This window comes from Canis lupus, chromosome 9 (assembly GCF_011100685.1).
Source record: "Canis lupus familiaris isolate Mischka breed German Shepherd chromosome 9, alternate assembly UU_Cfam_GSD_1.0, whole genome shotgun sequence".
In the NCBI taxonomy this organism is placed as follows: domain Eukaryota; kingdom Metazoa; phylum Chordata; class Mammalia; order Carnivora; family Canidae; genus Canis; species Canis lupus.
Genome location: NC_049230.1, coordinates 14,582,742 through 14,605,944, shown reverse-complemented (window position 1 = coordinate 14,605,944; position 23,203 = coordinate 14,582,742). Strand labels below are relative to the sequence as shown.

The 23,203-nt window shown below is 36.9% G+C and overlaps 1 protein-coding gene across 4 annotated transcripts in view; it reads left to right on the top strand.

The window, feature by feature from the left end:
• The window catches only part of CEP95 (centrosomal protein 95), a 34,896-nt gene extending 11,975 nt beyond the window's left edge, over positions 1 to 22,921 (top strand). For 2 of the 4 annotated variants that reach the window (XM_038546850.1, XM_038546848.1), the window contains 16 exons: positions 263 to 378; positions 4,412 to 4,528; positions 5,066 to 5,259; positions 5,350 to 5,469; positions 7,520 to 7,632; positions 7,795 to 7,924; positions 8,510 to 8,663; positions 15,764 to 15,903; positions 16,706 to 16,795; positions 17,604 to 17,733; positions 18,565 to 18,734; positions 18,846 to 18,920; positions 19,965 to 20,117; positions 21,690 to 21,836; positions 22,258 to 22,329; positions 22,580 to 22,921. In XM_038546850.1, the coding sequence (XP_038402778.1) occupies positions 263 to 378; positions 4,412 to 4,528; positions 5,066 to 5,259; positions 5,350 to 5,469; positions 7,520 to 7,632; positions 7,795 to 7,924; positions 8,510 to 8,663; positions 15,764 to 15,903; positions 16,706 to 16,795; positions 17,604 to 17,733; positions 18,565 to 18,734; positions 18,846 to 18,920; positions 19,965 to 20,117; positions 21,690 to 21,836; positions 22,258 to 22,329; positions 22,580 to 22,756 (2,098 nt within the window). In that variant the 3' untranslated portion in view covers positions 22,757 to 22,921. The other 2 variants (XM_038546849.1, XM_038546851.1) reach the window with 2 other exon arrangements.
• Positions 22,922 to 23,203: the final 282 nt, after the last annotated feature.

The following is a 23,203-nucleotide window of genomic DNA, read 5'->3' as shown; positions in this document are numbered from 1 at the left end:
TATTGTTCTGTGTGTATTTTCCAATGCATTTAATCCCTGACACTTTCCACACAGTTATTTCCACCATACATACATCAGTCAAAACAGATAAGCAGCAAGTGAAAAGCAACAGAAGGGAGTGGAGTGTCTTGCCCTTTTTCTGCATATTGCAATTAGTCTCATTATCCATAGGTAGGCTGTTTGAAGCAACTCTTGGGGTCCTTCTTGGTAGGGGCCCTCTGTGGTTAGGCCAGGTCCTAAATAAGTAAGGGAACTCTTTCAGGTGCTCCTTGTCATCAGAAGCTTTGGGCCCCTCTTGGGATGGAGATGAAACAGAATCCACCGGTGAAATAATTCGACTTGGAGATACCGCACACACTTTTTCTCTAAGAAGTAATGGTAAGTAGTTAGATACCAGTTAGTTATTCAACATCTAACTATAAAAATATACTTAGGAATGTTTTATAGTTGAGAAGAACATAGAAAGCTATAACTTGACATTAGAATTGAATTTGTAAGAGTATACCGCCATTATCCTAAATATGAACAGTTAACCTGAAATCAGTCAAGGAGGAGTCACAGGCACAATGCAAGCAGGTAGATGCAAGTTTGTCTTGTAATATATGGGACTTGATACTCTGGGAAGAGAATTCTGGATGCAACTTAATCATCCACTTACACTCAGGTTACTCCTTAAGTGTAGCTTCCTTAACTGGGTGACTTCCTCTTTTCGTGGTTTCAACCGAGAAGCCTGTATATCATCCAGTGGCAATTTTTCTGCCAGGTGTCAGGCCACGTTTCTAATAGTCTGCTGCTTATATACAGTAAGCCTAAGTATCTTTCAGACCCATTTTGAGCATCCCATCTTGCTGTCCTCCGACATCTTACTCCCTGTCCTCCCTACCTTGGTTGCCATGCTCTTTTCTGGCATCCTATTGTTTCTTCTGCTGGGGTATTCTTCCTTCCTTTCTATTCCTGGCAAATTTACACTACAAAGCCCAGCCTCCCCCATGTGCCTCAGGCTCTAAGGCTCTGTATTTCTACAGTGTGGCCCTCTCACCTTATTTTGGTAATAGCATTCTCACATTGCATAGAAATTTTGAGTATGTCATGAGTTTCAGGGACAGTAGCCACCGTACTCATTCAGCACATGTTTAATGTTTTCCCTGTGCCAAGCAGTGGTGTTACAGTGGTAAACACGATAGACACAAATTCCTTCCCTTGTAGAGCTTACGTTCTACTTGTGGAGGCAGCCAATAAGACAAATAAGTGAAATATATAGTAAAATTATTCATATTCATCTTCGTATTCCAAAGCTTTGCAAAACACCAGGCCCGCAATAAGTTGTGGGGGTTTTTTAATGGAAGAACAGGAATGCTAGAGAGGAATTAAGTGTATTAAATTGGGAATCCAGTGACCAAGTTCTTATCCAGACTCTGCTACTAGCTGTGTGACTTTGTCAGGGCCCTTATCTTTCCTGAGCTTCAGTTTCTTAATGTGTGAAATCAGAGAATTCCACAAAACCATCTCTGAAATCTCTCTCTCAGCATTAATACTTTGATTGCAAAGAATAGACGCTGAATTCCAGTGTTCAAAGAACCTAAGTCTGGCAGATTAGACAGTAGACCAAAGACATGTACTTGTTATTGGGAGGAGCAAAGTAATGTGATGACCAAAGTCAAGTGTAGGTAATACTGTTTCTTGAAGGAAAGAGAGTAGGATTAACAGAAGGTGGAAGAAATGGTGATTTTAAAGATGGTGTTCTGTGATAGCAATTGCCATGTAGAAAGGTTGCTTCTGTAAAAAGTGAATTATTTTCAGATTTTAACTATTCAGATTATAATACAATTAAGGCAAAAGAAAAAAGATTGAGAGAAAAGCTAGGCTAAGGTCTTTGGATTTAATGTCATAAAGGACTATGGTAACTTCCTTTTATATTTGGATTTAAGTCTACAGATTAACTGTCATCATATACATTTACGGGCATCTAATTTAGGCTTTGATTCCTGGGCTGTTGCGATAATTGACATGTAACATTGTTAGTTTGAGATGTACAACCTGATGATTTTATGTTTACATATATTGTGAAATGATCATCACAGAAGTCTAGTTAATGTTTGTCACCATTTATAGTTGAAATTTTTTTTGCTTGTGATAACTTTTAAGATCTATCCTCTTTGTAGATTTATAGTCCCATGACTTATTTAACTGGAAATTTGTGCCATTTGACCATCTTCATCCATTTTTTCTACCCAGGGCCACCCCCTTTTCTTAATGAAATGTTACATACATTTATTATATAGATATTTAGTGAATTTTATTAATGCTTACAGTAGACAAGTTTTAGAACATATTTAGCAATATGTCCTAAAACAATCTCGAAATTATGAGGTAAGATTTGAGTGTATCTCTTTCAGTCTGACAGAAGTTCCATATGGTAACTAAGCATGAGATTTTAAGAGAAATTTCATCAAAAATGAAGAGCATATGAGTTACTTGATCATCAAGAAAAATTAAGCCCAGGTAAAACTGAATTAGCCTCGAGTCAAACTGATGACAAATTCAGTTTGGGTAGTAGAGAAATTGTGGATGGACCATATTATGAATTTTGAACATTAGATCTTAGATGCTCTTCATGTAATTAGGAAGTTATATAGGGAGATTCACATATTTTAAACATTTTGATATGAAAATGGCCATATTGTACTGGATTATAGAAAAGGAAAGCACAAAAAGATGTATTTGCTGGTTTTAAGAAGACATCAATCAGCGTCAGAAATGTTGAAATACACAGTATCTTGGAATAAATTGCGTGGAGTTTGGGGTCTGTGCAACATGAATCTTTCTGTTTGTAGTGATTGTCAGTTGACCATTTGGTAACAGTGGGTTTTTGGGGTGCATTCTCAGACCTTCCAAGTAAGGAATACATTTATGGTGAAGTTTTTCATTAAATTGGAGAAAGGTAAATAGTCATTTGGAGAGGGGGTTCTTAAGTCCATTCTGTTTGTGGGAAGTTTGTGTACTGTAGATTTCTAAAGGAGCAAAGTGGATATTCCCTCAATTTCAGAAAAATTTACTGTAGCTTTCTATGTAATCTTATAAAGCTGATTTAAAATAATAAGCATTTAAAAATTAGACAAAACAATTTGACCTGTAAGCTTTTTTATTATGGTATCAGCCAAGATTCCTAGCTCAGAGAAAGGCAAATACCAAAGAATTTCACTTATATATGGAATCTAAAAAATAAAGCAAATGAAAACAAAAAGAAGTAGACCAGAGAACTGATGGTTTCCATACTGGAGAAGGTGGGGGGAATAGGTAAAAAAGAAATAGATACAGAGAACTGATGGTTTCCATACAGGAGAAAGTGGGGGGAATAGGTAAAATGGGCAGAGTAGAGTGGGAGGTATATAGCCTTCCAGTTATGGAATGAGTAAGTCACAGGAATGAAAGGTACAAGAAATATAGTCAACAGTATTAAAATAACATACAATGACAGATGGTAGCTATGCTTATGATGAGCATAGCATAACATACAGAGTTGCCAAATTACTATGTTGTACACTTGAAACAAGTATTATATTGTGTGTCAACTGTACCTCAATTAAAAATTACTTAGTTTGATTACACTTTATGAGATCACATAAGATGCACATTAGCATATCTGTAAGGAAAGAAATTAAAATGTTAACAGTGGTTTCTTTAGGTCAGAGGTTGGCAAACTATGGCACAAGATCCAAATGACTCACCAATTATTTTGTTGATGGTTTCCTTCTCTGTGCAGAAGATTCTTGTAGTCCTAATAGTTTATTTTTGCTTTTGTTTCCCTTGCCTGAGGAGACATATCAGAAAAATGTTGCTAAGGCTAATGTAGAGATTACTGCCTGTGTTTTCTTCTAAAAGTTTTATGGTTTCATGTCTCACATTTAGTTATTTAATCCATTTTTAGGTAATTTTTGTGTATGGTGTCAGGTACTCCAGTTTCATTCTTTTGGAATGTAGCTGTCCACTTTTCCTACCACCAATTATTGAAGGGACCAGTTTTTCCTCATATTCTCACTTCTTTGTTGGATATTAATTAATTGACCATATAAACTAGTTTTTTTTTCTGGACTCTCTATTCTGTTATTTTGATCTGTGTCTCTATTTCTGTGGCACTTCTTTTTCTAAAGCAAAGTAATATGATGTGAACCTTTGCTTTTTATTTGAATAAGTGGAAAAAATTTGTATAATTGGTTCTGGGCTATAGAACTAGAGCTTCCTCTCTGATCATTATTAATAGTAATGGGAAGTTTGGGCAATCAGACCAACATAGTTCAATGATCATGTCATTCCTGGGATTTTTAGCCTCTGGGTAAAAAAATTATTGGTTTTTAGTATAACATTCAGCAAATAAAAAAAAAAATTCTACACGTAATGCTTTCTTCTCTAGGTGCCGATGGCCCCAGTGAAATGCAGTCCAAAAAAGCCTTAACCATGTCACGTGAAGAAATGCACCCTCCCTCATCTAGTTTTTTGTCCAAGAGCAGGACATCCTTTACTGAAGACAGTGAGTAGTAATGCATTGTTAGACTATTGCTATGAGTTAGAGACAATAGTTCCTGAGATAGTTTCTGTTGCTATTAGCCTTTTTACTTTTGTTGCTCTATACTTGCTGTGATTCTTTTTGGTTTTACATGATCATATTTGTAAATGTTTGGTAATGAATTATGAGCTCTGATTTCATAAAATGGCTTTTGGTCATATGTTTTGCATCCATATTCTTCTCTTAAAGACTTTAGGATAATTAGAATCTCTAATACACATACTAGTATTATCAGTTGATGGTTTTCAAATTATTAGGGAATGATAAAATATAGTCATTTGAAAAATACTCTCATTTCTTACTGTTCTCTCTGGGATTTTAGTTAGTATTATGTAAATCATTGTTATGGCTACCTAGTTTTATAACCTGTGGATAAACCATCATTTTTATGTAGCTATCCTCCACTCATTTAGGTTTTTAGTATCTATAGGTATGTATACATAATAAATGATATATTTTTTAGAGTTTCACCTTAATGTCCACTTTATTTTTGATAACTAGTGGAAATTCCTTCTGTGGATGTGATTCCAAGTGCTAGGAAGCTCGGGGAGCCTATTCGATCAGCTATTCCTTTGCATCCACCCTACCACCCTTCAGAGCCTAGAGCACCCTGTCCCATAGGAAAAGAATACTTGCGTTCAAGTCACATCTCCCCTGCCATGAATTCTACTGGAGAGAGCACAGCATTTTCTGTGGTAAGTGGAAAAGCTTGCTTTTGAGTAGGTAGAAGTCCATAAATTTTTATTTTTTTAATTTTTATTTTTTTTAATTTTTATTTATGATAGTCACAGAGAGAGAGAGAGAGAGAGGCAGAGACACAGGCAGAGGGAGAAGCAGGCTCCATGCACCGGGAGCCCGACGTGGGATTCGATCCCGGGTCTCCAGGATCACGCCCTGGGCCAAAGGCAGGTGCCAAACCGCTGCGCCACTCAGGGATCCCGAAGTCCATAAATTTAAAGAGGTCTACTAGAATAGTAATCAAGGATACTCCACTAATGAGCACTATATTTCTCAAGCCTTACCTCTGCGTATACCTACATGTTCTTACTTTAAGACAGTAGGGATAAATGTATAAAAAGGAAAATAGTATTAGGTGTTTATTTTGTGTCATGCATAGTTCTAGGTTTTTGCAGGTATTGAATAATATACTACTCACAACAGCTATGGAACAGGTATGATTTTTATTTCCCATGGGAAAGCTGTTACAAAGAGATTAAATATCTAAGTTCAGGTACACAGCAACTGTAGAGTCAGGATTTAAACTCAGTATTCTAGTTTCAGAACCCATATTCTGTGTCCTTAGTTAAATCACTTAAACTTTTATAAGGAAGTATGAAAAACCATACACCCATATTCCTATTATCCAGTGTGAACTGCTGTTAATACCTTGGCCTATTTGCTTCCACTCTTTGGAAAAGAAAAAAAAAAAACAAAAAACAAAACCTTTTTGTAAAGTTATCCTGTCCCTATCCTCCTAGAAATGAACAGCTAGGGATATATGCAAAAGGTGAATTTTTAAACAATGATACATTCTCATTATTAAAAATTCAAACAGTGCATAAAAAGTGCAAGGATGAAATAAGTATCATTAGCATTAGGTGGCCATCATTTTTCTAAACATTCTGTACACCTGTTCAGATAGAGTGGGTGGATAGATAAAAGGGATCATAAGATAATGGTTACATTTGGAGGAGTTTTAGGGGAGGATGGTAGAAGGGCTTCTGAGTTGTTGATAATATTCTATTTCCTAACCTGAGTGGCATTTAAGTGTGAATGCTCATTTTGAAATAATTCTTGAACAGGACACTTCAATAAAAAGTTTTTAAAAATACAATTGTATTATAGTTGTTTTTTACTAAAAAGTGTTTAATTTTACTTTGGTAGAAGAAAAAGATAAGTGAAATTGAAGAGATTCTTAAATGTCAAATGTTTCTTCATAAGATTAACTCTGAGATTAAGAAATAAATTGTTTAATGAGGCACCTGGGTGGCTTACTCAGTTGGGTGTCCAACTCTTGAGTTCATCTCAGGTCATCTTGGAGTCCTGGGATCAAGCCCTACATGGGGCTCTACACTCAGTGGGGAGTCTGCTTGGGGACTTCTCTCCCTCTCCTTTCCCTCCTCCTCCCCTGTGTACTTGCAAGCACACGCACATGCTTGCTTGCTCTCTCTGAAAGAAATAAACCTTTAAAAAAGAAATCAATTGTTAAAAACATTGAGAGTACATATTCGTATTTTGGAAGGCATTATCTTTAAGTATTTCAATTACAGACAGTTTTTATTGACTCTTTTTTCAGTAAGATTTTATTTATTTGACATAAAGTGAGCATGTGCGGGGACAGAGGGAGAAGGAGAAAGCGTGATAAGCAGACTCCATGCCCAATGTGGAGCTTGATGCAGGGCTCAATCTCATGACCCTGAGATCATCATGATCTGAGCAAAAATCAAGAGTCAGACTAGACTCTTAACTGACTGAGCCACCCAGGTACCCTGACAAATGTGTTTTTTTAAAAGTCAAACGGGGATCCCTGGGTGGCGCAGCAGTTTGGCGCCTGCCTTTGGCCCAGGGCGCGATCCTGGAGACCCGGGATCGAATCCCACATCGGGCTCCCGGTGCATGGAGCCTGCTTCTCCCTCTGCCTGTGTCTCTGCCTCTCTCTCTCTGTGTGACTATCATAAATAAATTTTAAAAATTTTAAAAAAAAAAAAAAAGGTCAAACGGGTGCTCAGCTGGCTCAGTCAGAAGAGCATGTGACTCTTGATCTTGGGGCCATGAGTTTGAGCCCACATTGGGTCTAGAGATTACTTAAATAAATTAAAAACTTAAAAAAAAGTAAAACATGGTGAATAAAAGGACTGAACTTTGTCCCACAGGTTCTCCCCTTTCCTCCCATCCAAAATGTTTTTATGTGCCATCTTTGTAGCTTTTTCAAATCAATTCTTTTGTTTTTAATAGGAATCAGATAATAGAGTTGTCTTAACTTCTAAGTCACCTGAAGATAGCAAACAGGAAATTTGTTCAGCTCAGATCCAAGGCCCTCGGACAAGGAAGCTTCCCAAAGGAAAAAGGTAACCTTACTTATTGCAGTGTTTTCAGTCTGTTTGCAAAGGGATTTGAAGAAGAGTATATTCTCCAAACTGAGCTATGAAGACCAGTATGAAATCTTTGTTACAGCATGCATTACACAGCACATTTGGCTACTTAAATGTCATGTGGTCATTTTATTACAGATATGACAGCAGACCTACAGTCTCATCCTGGGATTCAACCTTCTCCCAGAGGCCAGGAAAGAGGTTAACAGAACAAGAGTTATATGCAGTTTCTGAGAAACTCTCTCAACGGCTCTCTGAACTAGATTGGGCAAGTCTTGTTTTTTATATCTATATCGAGACTGCCATAGTTGGTGAGTATTTAAGTGATCTTTCAATTAAAGATAAAAGCTAAGTAAGCTAATGTACTAAAATTAGTTGTGTCTTAGTTACTGTGAAAATGTTCCATATATCAGGCAGGTAGGACACAAGATGAGAAGTCATCTCTTGGCCTTTCATGGTATAACCAAATTTGGTACAGGTTTATCCTGATTTTTATTGAATTCTGATGAAAATAATCATTCTACTTGATTACATTAAAACTTTTATTTTTAGATACATCTAAGACAGATTTGGTATAAATTCGATCTCTTGATTTCAACTCCCAGAATCCAGTATTAACAGTTGAGGGGTATCATTGAATAAATGTATTAAGTCCTTATGTGATTTACTCTAAAGTCTATTGAAACTGAATATTCCAATAGCAGTGATACACACCCTTCAGAAACTAAACATACATAAGCATTCAAATGTTCTTAGTGCCTAATTAGGAGAAGAAGCTTTCTAAAGATTCTGTCTGCTGTTTCCAATGTGCATTCTGCTAAAATCAATGAAAGGTGTTGTATTTTCTCAATAGATGTTAAAAAGTGCCCTGGGTGATCGAATTAAAGAAAAGACTGACTATAAAGAAGATGATATTGGAAATGAAGAGATGGAGAGTGGGAAGGATGAGACACTGTCTCAGCACAGTGACAGCATCATGGAGTGTGGGTCAAAGAAGCGAAGACCAGGTACCTCCCCAGAGAAGCCAGGATAAGGATGTTCCAGGGACCCATTTAGGACTTCCATTTGTCTATGACTGGATTTCTCATTTTAAATATTTCAAAGATATATAGAAGGATCAAAAATAATAATACCTGCGTCTTCACCATCTAAAAGCATATGCTAATAATTATACATACTTTACACTTTTTGCATTTAAAAATAAGAGTTGAAGTCTCCTCTTTCCTCGCCACAGTCTATTTTTCCCCTCCTTCAAAGAAACAACTCTCAAAGTTTGTATCTTCATATCCTTGTTTTTATTTTTTTATTTTATTAAGATAGAATTGACATAAAACATTGTGTTCATTGAAGGTGTACCGTATAATGATTTGGTATATATTGCAAAATGATTATCACAAGAAGTTTAGTTAACATTTATCACTTCACATAGGTCCACATTTTTTTTCTTAAAACTTGTAAAATGGGATTTTTTGCAACTTTCAGGTAACTAAAGTCACCATACTGGATGTTATATTCTCAGAACTTACTTATCTTATAACTGGAAGTTTGTACCTTTTGACCAGCTTCACACCCACCTCTGGCAACCACCAATGTGTTCTCTGTATTTTTTAGTTTGTTTTTAGATTCTACACGTATATGAGGTCATACATTATTTGTCTTTCTCTGTCTGAATTATTTCACTTAGCATAATGCCCTCAAGGCCTATCCATGTTGTTACAGATGGCAGGATTTCCTTTTTTTTTCCCCCTATGGCTGAATCATATTCTTTTATGTATGTTTTTTTCTTTATCCATTTATCTGTACATAGGTGGGCACTTAGGTTGTTTCTGTATCTTGGCTATTGTAAATAATGCTGCAGTCAACATGGAGGGTACATGTATCTTTTTGAGGTAGTGATTTCTTTACTTCTGGGTATAATTGCTGGGTCATGTGGTATTTTTAATTTTGATTTAATGAAAAGGCGGTGTACCAAATGGGAGAAAATATTCACAAATCAGATATCTGATATAGAATTAATATCCAAAATATATAAAGAATTCCTACAACGCAATAGCAAAAAAAAAAAATTCCAATTAAAAAATGGGCATCTTTACATTCCTGTAATCTCACTTCATTATGGTGTGTGATCCTTTTACTATACGATTGGATTCAGGAGAGCTTAAGTGGCTCAGTTGGTTAAATATCTGACTCTTGGTTTTGGCTCAGGTGATGATCTCAGGGTTTTGAGATCGAGGCCCACACCCACAATGCTTAAGATTCTCTCTCCTAATTTTGGCCTTTTGTTCTTTTTTCCTGGTTCCCTCAAGGAATAAGATTAGGTGGTTTGAGATCTTTTTTCTCTTTTTTTTCTCCCAATTGAGATATGTTGACATACAGCACTGTGTATATGTACTGTACGATGACTGGATTGACATATCTTGTGAAATGATTATGACAATTAGTTGACACCCATCATCTCCTATAGATCAAGGAAAAAAAGGGTTTTTTTGCCTTTGTGTTGAGAACTCTATAACTTTCATATATACCATACAGTGGACCTAACTTGTTATTGTGTTGTACATTATATTACCAGTACTAATTTATCTCATAACTGAAAGTTTATACCTTTTGACCACTTTCATCAAATTCCTCCCGCCGCCTCTTGCCTCTGTTAACCAGAAATCTGATCTTTTTTCCTATGAGTTTGCACCCCCACACACACCTTTTTTAAAGATTCCACATGTAAGTGGTTTCTTTTTTTCCTTATAGATCTACATATAAGTGAGGTCATACAGTAATTCAGGGTCCATCCGTGTTTTCACAAATGACAGGATTTTCTTACTTTTTAGGGCTAAATAATTCATCCATCATTGGACACTTAACATTTCCATGTCTTGGCTACTGTAGATACTGCTGTGAACATAGGGTAGCAGATAATCTGTTCCACAGTTTTTTGTTTTCTGTGGATATATTCCAACAGATGAAATTGCTGTATCATATGGTAAATTCTGTTTTTAATTTTTTGAGGAACTTCCATAGTGTTTTCTATGGTAGTTGTACCAATTTACGTTTCCTCCAACAGTGCACAAGGGTTCCCTTTATTCCGTATCCTCTCCAATGCTTGTTGTCTTTTGATGGTAGCCATTCTAACAGACACAGAATGATATTTCATTATAGTTTTAATTTGCATTTCTGTAATGATTAGTGATATTGAGCACTTCCTCATGTTCCTGTTGGCCATTTGTAGATCTTCTTTGGGAAAATGTCTGTTCAGTTTCCATGCCCATTTTTTTTTAAATTTTATTTATTTATGATAGTCATCACACAGAGAGAGAGAGAGAGAGAGAGAGGCAGAGACACAGGCAGAGGGAGAAGCAGGCTCCATGCACCGGGAGACCGATGTGGGATTCGATCCCGAGTCTCCAGGATCGCGCCCTGGGCCAAAGGCAGGCGCCAAACCGCTGCGCCACCCAGGGATCCCATCCATGCCCATTTTTAAATTTGTTTGTTTCTTTGCTATCAAGTTGCAGTTCTTTATATAGTTTGGATATTAACCCTTTGTCCGATCTCTAATTTGCAAATATTTTTTTCTCATTCCAGAAGCTTTTCATTTTGATATAATCCCACTTAACTGTTTTTTATTTAGGTGTCATGTATCTTTTTTGTTTTCTCATGTATTCATTTATCACTTTGAGCTTCCATCTTAGAACTGCTCTTGCTATATCCCATAGGTAGTTTTTGTTTGTTTTAAACGGGTTTTGTTTTGTTTATTTTAGAGAGCAAGCTTGTGCAGTGGGGGGGGTGGGGGCAGGGGCAGTGGGAGAGGGAGAATCCCATGCAGGCTCCACAGCCAGCACAGAGCCTTATGCAGGGCTTGATCCTGAGATCCTGAGATCATGACCTGAGCTGAAATCAAGAGTTGGATGCTTAACTAAGACATCACATAGTTTTGATATATTTCCTTTTCCATCTGAAGATTTTTTAAATTTCTCATTTGATTTCTTCTTTGACCTGCTAGTTGTTCCATAGCATATTGTTTAATCTCCATATATTTGTGAATTTTCCAGTTTTCTTGTAATTGCTTTCTAGTTTCATAACATACCAAGTGTCAGAAAAGATGCTTTATATGATTTCAATCTTAACTTTATTATGACTTATTTGGTGTCCTAGCATATGCTTGGTCCTGTAGAACGTTCCTGTATGCTTGAGAAGAATGTATATTCTGGTACTTTGGGATGGAGTGTTCTGTAAATGTCTATAAACGTCTGTTAAATGTTGTATTGCTATTTGTCCTTTGTATTTTAGGTTTGTTAATATTCACTTTACATATTTACATGCTCCTGTGTTTGGTGCATAAATACTTAGAAATGTTTATACTCTCTATGAATTCATCCCCTTATTGTTATATAATGATTTTGTCTCTTGTTACAGTCTGTCTTGAAGTCTGTTTTATCTGATAGAAGCATAGCTACTACAGCTTTCTTTTGGTTTCCATTTGTGTGAAATATCTTCTTTCACTTTGTGTGTGTCCTTAAGGCTTAAGTGAGTCCTGTATAGTCAGCATGTAGCTGTGTCTGTTTTGCTTTGTTATCCATTCAGCCACGCTCTGTCTTTTGATTGGAAAATTCAGTCCATTTACATTAGAAGTAATTATTGCTAGGTGTCGACTTAGTGTTGCCATTTTGTTCTGTGGCTGTTTTCTATTTCTGTTCTTTTGCTCTCTTTGTGATTTGATGATTTTGCTCTAGACTTCTTATCTGTAGTGTATCTATTATAGGTTTTCATATTATGGTTACCTAAAGCCTATATAAGACATCTTGTAGTACTCAATTTTAAGTTGATAACAACTTAAATTAGAACACATACTAAAGTTCTGTGTTTTTACTTTTCCTGCTCCCATACTTTGTTCTTGATGTCGTAATTTACATATTTTTGTGTATTCATTAACAAATTATTGTAGTTATTTTTGCTACTTTTGTCTTTTAACCTTCATGCTAGATTTATATGTGATTTACCCACCACTGTTACAACATTAGACTTTTCTGAATTTATATATTTACCTTTACCAGTGAGATTTATATTTTCATATGCTTTCCTATTACTAAATACCACCCTTTTATTTAAAGGAGCCTCCTTAAAATTTCTTGTAAGGCTGTTCTAGTGTTAATGAACTGCTTCAACTTTTGCTTGTGTGGAAAACTATTTCTCCAGTTCCAAAGGACAATTTTGCTGAGTAAAAGTTTTGGTTGGCAGTTTTTCTCTTTCAGCACTTTAAAAAAAAAAGATTTGTATGTATGTATGTATGAGAGATACAGAGAGAGAGAGAGGGAGGCAGAGACACAGGCAGAGGGAGAAAGAAGCAGGCTCCATTCAGGGAGCCCAACGTGGGACTAGATCCCGGGACTCCAGGATCAGGCCCTGGGCTGAAGGCGGCGCTGAACCGCTGAGCCGCTGAGCCACCAGGGCTGCCCTCTTTCAGCACTTTGAATAGATATTACTCCCTTCAGGCCTGCAAAGCTTCTTCTGGAAAATCTCAGGAGTGGTATGGAGGTTCCCTTGTATATAACAAGTTTTCTCTTATTGCTTTAAAGGTTCTCTCAAATTAAATTTGGTAATTTAGTTATAATGTGTCTTAGTATGAGGTCTTTGGATTTATCTTATTTGAAAGTTTCTGGGCTTCCTGGGTTTGGATGTCTCTTTCCTTTGTCCAGGTTAGGGGAGTTTCCAGCCATTGCTTTGAATTGGCTTTCTCTTTTTCTCTCTCTACTGGGACCCCTATAGTGTGAATATTGGTCTTACTTGATTGTGTCCCACAAATCCCTTGAGCTATCTTCAATCTTTTTTATTCATTTTTCTTTTTGCTCCTCTGTTTGGGTAAGTTCTACTGTCCTGTCGTTAAGTTTGCTAATCCTTTCTTCTGCTTTAGCTAGTTTGCTTTTGAACCCCTGTATTGAATTTTTCAATTTAGTTAGTATGTTTTTAAATTATATAACGTCTGTCTGGTACTTTTGTTTATTTTCTCTTTGTTGAAATTCTCACTTTGTACACACATTGTTCTCCTGATCTTGGTGAGCATCTTTATGACCACTGTTTTTAAGTCTCCATCAGGTCTAAAGCCCTTTTTTCTGTTTCACTAAGATTTATTTGAGGTTATCTCTCTTTTTTTTTTTTTTTTTAAGAACATACTCTTCTTTTTTCTTCATTTTCCTGTCTGTGTTGGTCTCTGTGCACCAGGTAAAACAGTCACCTCTCCCAGTCTTGAAGGAGTAGTCTTATGTAGGAGATCAGTCTTAACATTAAAGCATGTTCCTAGCTCTTGGGTGTCTCAAAACTTTGTGATTATCCTAACTACCTTGTTTGTTCTTAATGGCTCCCAGGAGATGAGGGTGTGCCAAGGCCCCTTTCAATGTAGGTTTTTTTCTCATTCACCTGAGGTATAGGAGTCATTCAGCTAGTTTCCAGATTCCCTTCTGAGGGAATTATTCAATATGTAGCTGTAGATTCAGAGCATCTATGGGAGGAGGTACATTCAGGTGCCTTTATATTGCCATGTTAAACTGGAACCTTCTCATTCCTGTTTTTATACTGGTAACAGCTCTTACTTACTGTTATTTTACGACTTTTTTCTGTTAGTATTGTTTTGAAAATCTGAGTTTATGCAATATACTCCATTTGTATAAATGGAATCCATTGCATGGATGGACTATAGATTGCAAAATCGTAGTTATGAAAAGTAGAAACCTGTAACGTGTAAAAATTTCTCTAGAATCTTGGGGCTTAGTTGTAGAGCACAGGACTCTTGATCTTAGCATTGTGAGTTCAAGCCCCATGTAGAGGGTAGCGTTTACTTAAAAAAAAAAAAAAAAAAAAAAAAAAGGTTTCCCTAGGATCTATATCTAGTAGAATTACTTTTTACTCCAAAAATACTCTTTTCTCTTGATCATTTCATCTTTCTTCCCTTAAACTTTCCAAGGTAATCTCAAAGTAAGCCTCACCTAGTTACCTACATGTTTCCCTTACTTAAGATACACATACGTACCGTACCCAATTTTGAAAATTCATTTTAAGTTAAAATGTTCTTTTCATTGGCTCTTTGATGAAAAGAGTACATTATGAACATAGTAAGATGTCATAAAAACATCATGTAAATGGTGCAGGTCAGTTTTTCTTAATATCTTTTCTTTTTTTTAAGATTTATTTATTTTAAGAGAGAGTAAGCAAGAGGAGGAAGAGAGACTCTCAAGCAGACTCCTCCCTGTATCAATAGGCCTATCTCACAATCCTGAGATTCTGACTTGAGCCAAAACCAAGAGTCGGATGCCCAGCTGACTAAGCCACCCAGGCACCCCAATATCTTATTTATTTTTTTAATTAAGTAATCTCAGTGCCCAACACACAGCTCAAACATGACCCTGAAATCAGGAGTTGCATGCTCCTCCAACTGAGCCTGTCAGGTACCCCCTTAATATCTTACATTTAAACTGATTTGAAAGATTTGAATTAAAAGAGTGAAAAAAAAAAAGCTGAGTGAAATTTGAATTCCCTGGGAAGGTTTATTTATAAACATGTCAAACTAATTTCCTTAACCTTAGACTTTCTCATTTTTCTGAAAAGGCATGGAGTCTACCTCTATACAACTAGCAGATGCCCAAGTAAAACTAAAAACACTGCAACATAAAAACATTTGTGATTTGTTAGATTTCTTAAGTATTGTGGAGTTAGGGCTAACTTAACTACATAAGGAAAAATTGGGACTACTTAGAAAATGATGAAGTACATTAACTTTTTCTTCTAAGCATGCTGCTTTATAAGGGTAAGATGTATATATATATACTTAACATTTTCTTTCTCTACCACCACTTCCTTCCACTTAATTCCACATGTTGCTTTCTTTTCAACCCAAAGTTGAAAATAGAACCTAAGTACTTTTTTGAGACTCTATACATTTGTGTGTATTTGTTTACTTGGTCTCACTAAACATACAAATAAACACAAATTAGTTATAGGAGAGAACATGTTTAGCACATTCACAGTCATTCTTTTTGGATTAGGTAAAAACCATTTGATTTCCAACTTAGTATTTCTGGCTATATAGGAACTAATGGTACATGTTTCTTCTATGTTGTAGGAATTCCCACGCGTAGAACACCACCCTGCAGATCTCATTCACTCTCTCCTTCTCCAGTTAACAAAAACACACAATTCCATATGGAGAAAAAACGGCAGCGAAAGCCAAAAGAAACAGATATCCGCCAATTCCAAGCAAAGGTACATCCCATCTTTGACTACAATTGGGTAGCAGGCAATACAGTTTACCCTCAACCAAATATTATAGTGACTGTGCATTTATGTCATTAAAGCCCTAAAATGCGTTTAATATTCTTGAACTGAGTGGATGATAGGAAATTATGTGACACAGCTTTTATGTGCCTCCGTCTCCTCCACCCCTGCCTTTAGGGAACATGAAACTTGGGATATTCTAAGAAAACTAACCTTGTTAAATATAACCCAGTACTCTAGTGGGTTTAGAAGTAGATCCATATGGGTTGATATTTCAGAGAGGATGAGAATTTGAGGTGGATTAAAAGTGATAGGCCAGTTGAGTTATAGATAGGATTAAAGTGCCCAAGACAGAAATGAACAGAGGTGGTTAGGATTCAACATGGAGAATGTATGATTACCAAGAAAGGCTTTCTGCTGTGGAATAGGGATTTTGATACACAGCATAAATTTAGAACACTTAAATTATTTGCTACAGTATAGTTTGTGATAGTGAAAAACTGAAATTCAGATGTTTTATAATAACATGTAACTTCAATTCAGCATGTAACTTTCATTCAAGGGACTGTCAAAATAACAAAACTTGAAAATAAAGAAATGCATTATGTAAAATTTTATGCTCCAATTACATGTCTGTTAAATAATGTATATTTATGATAGTGGGGCCTGAAAGGACCTTAAAAAAAAAATGACTCAAATGGCAGAATTTTAGGTTAATTTTTTTCCCTACATTTTCATTTCGTATATGTTTTTAATAACTATAATGTCATATGGCTTTTTCTGCTTCTAGGCAATAACCGAAGCATTTGAAAGGGAACTAAGAAGAAATAAAGTTCAGGAGAATATTGGATCTCTAGGAATAAATGAGGAGAAGGAAACAGTGGGTAAAAGTCTCTACTGTAATAAATGCAGTTTGATCAGATCAGTGGAAAGTACAGAGATGATCTTTTTAAAAGGAAAAAGGAATCAACAGGCCTTAATCATTATCTCCTTAGTATTTCATCTCATGATGCAGGAGTTTCTCTTATTTTATAGAGTAGCCACGTTGCTAAAATGTGGCAAGACATGGTACCAAAGGACACCAGCACTTTTCCTTCTTACCCAAGACTTCATCGGTTTTTAAGGGGTTCTGTTTAGCAGTTGACCAGAGGTTTAAAAGATAGTTGAGGCTGACAGGTTAAAGGGGAATGAGGAGAAATCTCATCTGTTCTGTGCCTGGGTAGAAGCAGCCCAAAGCAGACATGTCTATTGCCTTTTAAAAGGATGGTTACAGAAAGTAAGTGAAAACAGCAAAAATGCTTGTGCTGGAATGTTCATGAACAAAACAGGATATAAAATACAGTATGGTTACAACTAAACATGATTTAAGAATTTTTTTAATCTACATGGAAAAAGTTGTCAAAGAAGCCAGTACATCAAAACATTATTAGTGGTTGTATTGAGGATGTGGGACTATGGTGACTCTGAAACTCAAAAAAGATTCAGTGCTTTTTCAAATTCCAAGGGGTGCCAGAAACCAAAAGATGCTTTTAACTTAGAGTAGATAAACACTAACCAGATTTTAGAAATTTGAAGTAAAGTGTTTGGTTGGGGATTAGTTAGCTATTTTTGTCAATATGTAATATTTAAGATAATATATTAAAGAGTTATTCGATTTCTCTCATTTCTGTTCTTTGTCTGCTTCTAAGGAAAAAATATACAGAGAAGCTGTTCATAAAGGAACTCCAAAACACAGTCAGCCCTGGAAGACTTACTCCAGAAAAACCACAACTCCAAGTCCAAGAGGTGGCTTGCCAAAGCCAAATAAAGCAGTTCCAAGTAAGAACCACAAAATTGTACTTTATGGAAAACTGGCATACTTTGAAAGTGTGTGCTACATTCCAAGGACACAGCACTGAAAACTTAACATCCACCAGTGAGCTGGAGAAAGTTCCCCTTTTATCACTGCCATATGCTAGATTTCTATAAAGAGAGATAAAACTGTTAAGGCATTTATTTAAAACTCTAAATACCTTCAGGAGGCCTGTATATTGGTACCAGAGGCACAATAAGGTACTACCTGCTGCTCCAGCTTTTGCTTCAATCTGCTCACTCACACTAGTTGCCTTTTCTTTGTTTCTGGGAAGTTGGTAGAACCCAAGGGATGCTCCAAAGCAAGCAGATGTCCTGTCCAGCTCTTGTTATGTTGACAGTTGGTGCCAGTGAGTGTTAGAGTCCAGTTACAAGGAAAACGAGATCATGTGAAATGCCAGGGTTCCATTTCAAACACTGCTGGCCTTCTAATTACATCCCATCAGAGAGAGTTTGCCTCCTGGTAGGGCTGAGAAGTGTGTTTGACCACACACACACACACAGCATCCACCTCAGTCGCTGAGTCAGCTGAGTTGTTAGGATGGACTTCACAAGAACAGCATGTCATCAGTCAGAACTGTTGAGTGTTATTTTCATCCTTACTGGTAGTACTCCGATCAAAGAAGGAGTGCAAAAGTTAATGATGTACTTTTAGATTTATTCTTTTCAGGACCAGAACTGCATCACTTAGATAAGCTTTGCTCTATCAGGAAGATAGAATGAGAGTTCTTATTAAACGCCATCAGAAACTGTCTCAGATTGAGGAGGTTTTTTTGTTTTTTTGTTTTGACCTTACAGTGAAAGTGAATGAACACAGTCTCCTGCCCCTTATGCTGGAGCAGTTTCCATTTCTCTATGTTTCTGGCCAAACACTAAGCAAAATGTGGAAAGAGCAAATTACACAGATTGAACAGCTCAGAAAAGATGCATATAGAGAAAATAGATCAAAGAAGAAACTCCAGGATGAAGTAAGTTAACTGTCAATTACAAGCTTAGGAATATAAATCAGGAGAAGAGCTTATCCTTCAGAATCTGTTGAATAGCATTATTAACGTTCTTCCTTTCTGTCCCTTTTAAAGATAGAAGCAGCCTTAAAAAGGCATGACCTCCTTACTGCACTTGTCAAGAAAGAATATGAACACAACAAGAGATTGGTATGTTAAGAGCAAGTTGTGTTAATAATTTTGAATTTGTAAGTTGTGTTAATGACTTGTATTTATATAGCTGGGTAACAGTCCCAGAGACTTTTGCCTTTAACAAGTGCCTATGGAAGCATCTAGAGCTGTAACCAAAACTGATGAGGGGCAAAGGTGCTTACATATACAGCTTCATTTGGTCGAGTAACATAATGGGAGATGTTTTCTTTGAGATGCTAACTTATGGTTGGTCCCACTGTAATCAGCAAGAGGCAGGGTTGAGATTTTAATTCAGGTCTGTCTCTACTTCCACAGCAACTTCGAGGTACCAAGTGGTTGTAAGCTAATGCTTTTTGTCTGCTCTGATCTTCTTAGATCATAAGTATAGAGCTGAGCTAGTTTATCATCATCCCTTCTAATTTGGATTGAGAATTGTACATAGCACATCTTCTCCTCAGTATAATGAAGAGGACAGAAGTCAAAGACGGTGTTAGAAGAGATTTTAAGACTCTTGGTTGAGATAAGCAGTAAGAACTATATTCCTAAGCAGTTCCAGAGAAAGAGGAGGAAGCCATTTGAAAACTATTAGGGAAAAAAAAAGTATCAGTCTGAACAGCTTGTTGAGGGCTTTATGTACATGACCAGATTTCACTCTCAGTACTTTATAAGATATTGTCTAATTTCCTTCGTTTTGACATAAATACCCTTGGTGGAACTACAGCTTTGCTTGAAAGTCGGAATGCCTTTTTTTCTACTCCTGTTAAGCTGGCATCTGAGTGTGGCTTTGGTGACCCTGTCGGGGACATGTGAAGATGAGATCTTCAAATTCCACCAAGATCACCTGTAGCAGTGGGGGCTTGTTGGGGCAGCCCTTTGGACTGGCGATGAACCTACCAAAGGCTAGAAGGCTTCTGGGAGCCGACAGTTTTATAGAGTCTATGCCCAGGTGATAGGCCACTGGCCCTGCATGCCTGGCTACTCCTTGAAGATCTTGTGACGGTGACTGGCGCAGCTAAGAATGCCAAAATCTGTCTTGTTCTTACCTCTTTTTCCCTTTCCCAGCAAGACTTCAAGGACCGCATTCATAAGCAAAAGCTGACACAGTCAAAGATAAAAGAAAATAGGCAGCAGATTGTCCGTGCCCGGAAATACTACGATGATTACAGAGTTCAGTTGCGTGCAAAAATGATGAGAATGAGGACACGGGAAGAAATGGTAAATACAGCTTTTTATCCAATCCTGTCAGATGGATGAATTCTATCTGTTAGCTTTCAGGACTACTTTGCAATTCCTTCCCAATTTGAATCCAAAATCCAAATGCAAGACCTAAGATGCATCCTATGAGAGTTTTGACTTGTCCGTGCCTCATTTTATTATCTGCATGGTACTCAGTCTACTCTGTCTCCAGTGCTCTCATCTGAATGTGAGGCCTTAGTTCCTCTGACCTCCTGCACTTGTTCCCCAGTACAACTGCTTCAAGGGGTTTGGGAGTTTGTTAGAAGGGACAGGGACTTAAGATGTGACTGGATGACCTGGATTCCACATAAAATTGAGAAAGGAGTGTGGGACAGATGCGCTGTGAAGTATTTCTCCAAGGTATTTGTTGTCTCATCCTAATCAGGCTGAAATGCTTAATCTTTTGGGATTCCAAACTGGCAGTAAATTTCATCTCTAGAATAAAACATTAAGGTAATTAGTTAATTGGGCCACTGCTATCATCCATCCTCATTTCTAGACCATACTACTACTACTGAGGCTTTGTGAGGTGAAGTTACTTGACTAAGGTAATACTGATGAATGCATGGCTCTAAGGAAAACCAGCATATCCAAATCCTTTGAATAATTTGTTTTCCTCTGGCCCAGTTCGATGATAACCACCTCACCCTTAGTTGTGCACATGTATAAATGCACCATTTGTTTCTTCTCTGGCTGCGGTTCTTCCTCTATATACGTGGCTCCTTGAGAACTGTTTTCTGAAAGCATTAGAGAATTTGAGGATACAGGAAAGGATGCTGAATGCCACTGGTCATTAAGGAAGTACAAAATCAAAACCACAGTGGGAAACCACTCACTAAAATTGCTGAAATAAAAGACAGGTGTTGGCAAAGATAAGGAGAAGTTACAACCCTCATGCAGGGCTCGCAAAATGATGCAACCACTTTAGATCACAGTCTGGCAGTTCGTCAAAAGGTTACCATCGCTACCCTATGATTCCGTAATTTCACTGCTAGGTATATATCCATACAACCTATGTACAATTATCTGTAGCAGCATTATTTATAATACATAAAAAGAGGAAAAAACCCAAAGGCCTGTCAACTGATGAATGGATAAACAAAATGTGATATACCCATACAGTGGAATATTACGTGGCAATAAGAAGGAATGAAGTATTGATACTTGCTACAATATAGATGAAACTTGAAAACATGCTAAGTGAAAGAAACCAAATACAAAAGGCCACATATTTTATGATTACATGAAATATACAGAATAGGCAAATTTACAGACCTAGTATATTAGTGGTTGCAGTAGGTGGGATGAGGTAGATGGGAGAGTGGCTGCTAATGAGTATAGGGGCTTCTTTCTGAAATGATGATGGTTGCACAACTTTGAATATACAAAAATCTATTGAATTATACCTCTTAAAAGGGTGAATTTTATGGTATGTGGATTATATCTCAGGCTGATACTAAAGACTTTGTGAAATAGAATCAGTATAGTTGGACAAAATGTTTATATTCTTCCATGAAAGTTCAGCATAACTTTATTTTTCTAACTAAACAGATATTTAAGAAATTGTTTGAAGAAGGTTTACAGATTCAGAAGCAGAGATTACGAGACTTAAGAAACTATGCCAAAGAAAAGCGAGCTGAACAAAAGAGACAGCACCAGAATGAACTGGACTCAATGGAGAACTACTATAAAGACCAGGTAGGCTCACTGTTGCTGGTTCACATTCTAATGTGCTTAATCCTTACCACCGGCAGCTTAGTCTGTTATTAACTCAGAACCTGTCACTATATAGGTTAGCCTGATGATTCACAGTAAGCTAGCAGCACAGACTCTTTATATTGCCCTATTTCTATTAAAGGTTTTTGGGACGCCTGGGTGGTTCAGCAGTTGAGTGTCTGCCTTTGGCTCAGGGCGTGATCCTGGAGTCCTGGGATTGCATGTCCCACCTCAGGCTTCCTGCATCAAGCCTGCTTTTCCCTCTGTCTCACTCACTCTGTGTCTCTCATGAATAAATAAATAAAATCTTAAAAAAAAAAAAGATTTTTAAGTCTGTGAACATTATATATAAGAATTACTAAATTTGGGCTACAGATAAACATTTGTTTTCCTCTCTGTACAGTTTTCATTGCTGGCAGAAGCCATATCACAAGAACGCCAGGAACTCAAAGCCAGAGAGAAATCCCAGGCCCAGGTAATAATTAACAGGAGAGAAATAATCAATTTACATATTTAAGAAGTAGAAAACAACTGTACTACAATTCAAAACACTTATCCTATGGTTAACCCTATACACAGGATTTATCCTGTTAATTTTATCTGTTAAGTCTCTGTAAGAGCTCGTAAAATTACAGAAGCTTGAGGAGTTGAAAGAGGGAGGGGGAGCAAAAATAGGCAAGGGCCGGACAAATGTGAATCACAGGATGATGTGAATTCTCTTTTAGACATTGTATAAGGTGAAGAGGGAGCTGAGATTGAAGATGGAGAAGGAAATTCAGCAGCTGCAGCACATGATAACCCAGAATGATGACGATGCTTTCTTCCGGGAATTGGAAGCTGAGCGCTTCAGATCTCGGCTTCATATGGCTTCTTTTCAGTACAGTAAAAATCCTTTCCCATAAGGCCAGATTTTATAAGTGAAGTTTCTGAGAGGACTTTACTAGGCTAGAGCTAGAACTGAGCCAGTAAATAATCTAAACCAGGAGACTCCTTTCTAAATGCCTTACTTATATATTAATTCCAATACTTTATGAAATTTTTAAAATAAAAATCATTTTCTTAAAGTATACCATTTTGGATTTATGGCTTAAAAGGGGGACTGAAGGCACACGTTCTTCATTAGTCATAGTTGCACTAAAGTAATTAACAAGCCTATTGCTATAGTTCAGTAAAAACAATAAAAATCTCTAATACGGAAAAGCACTAGGAGTGTGGGCTTGTCAGAGGTGGGGACTGGGGTTAAACCTGTGAGATACTGTGTAGATGTGTGTAGATTTTTCATCTGGTGGCTGGAAGATAAGAATTTGTGTATATGGCTTGTTAGTTGGCAGAGGACAGGCAAAGGGTGG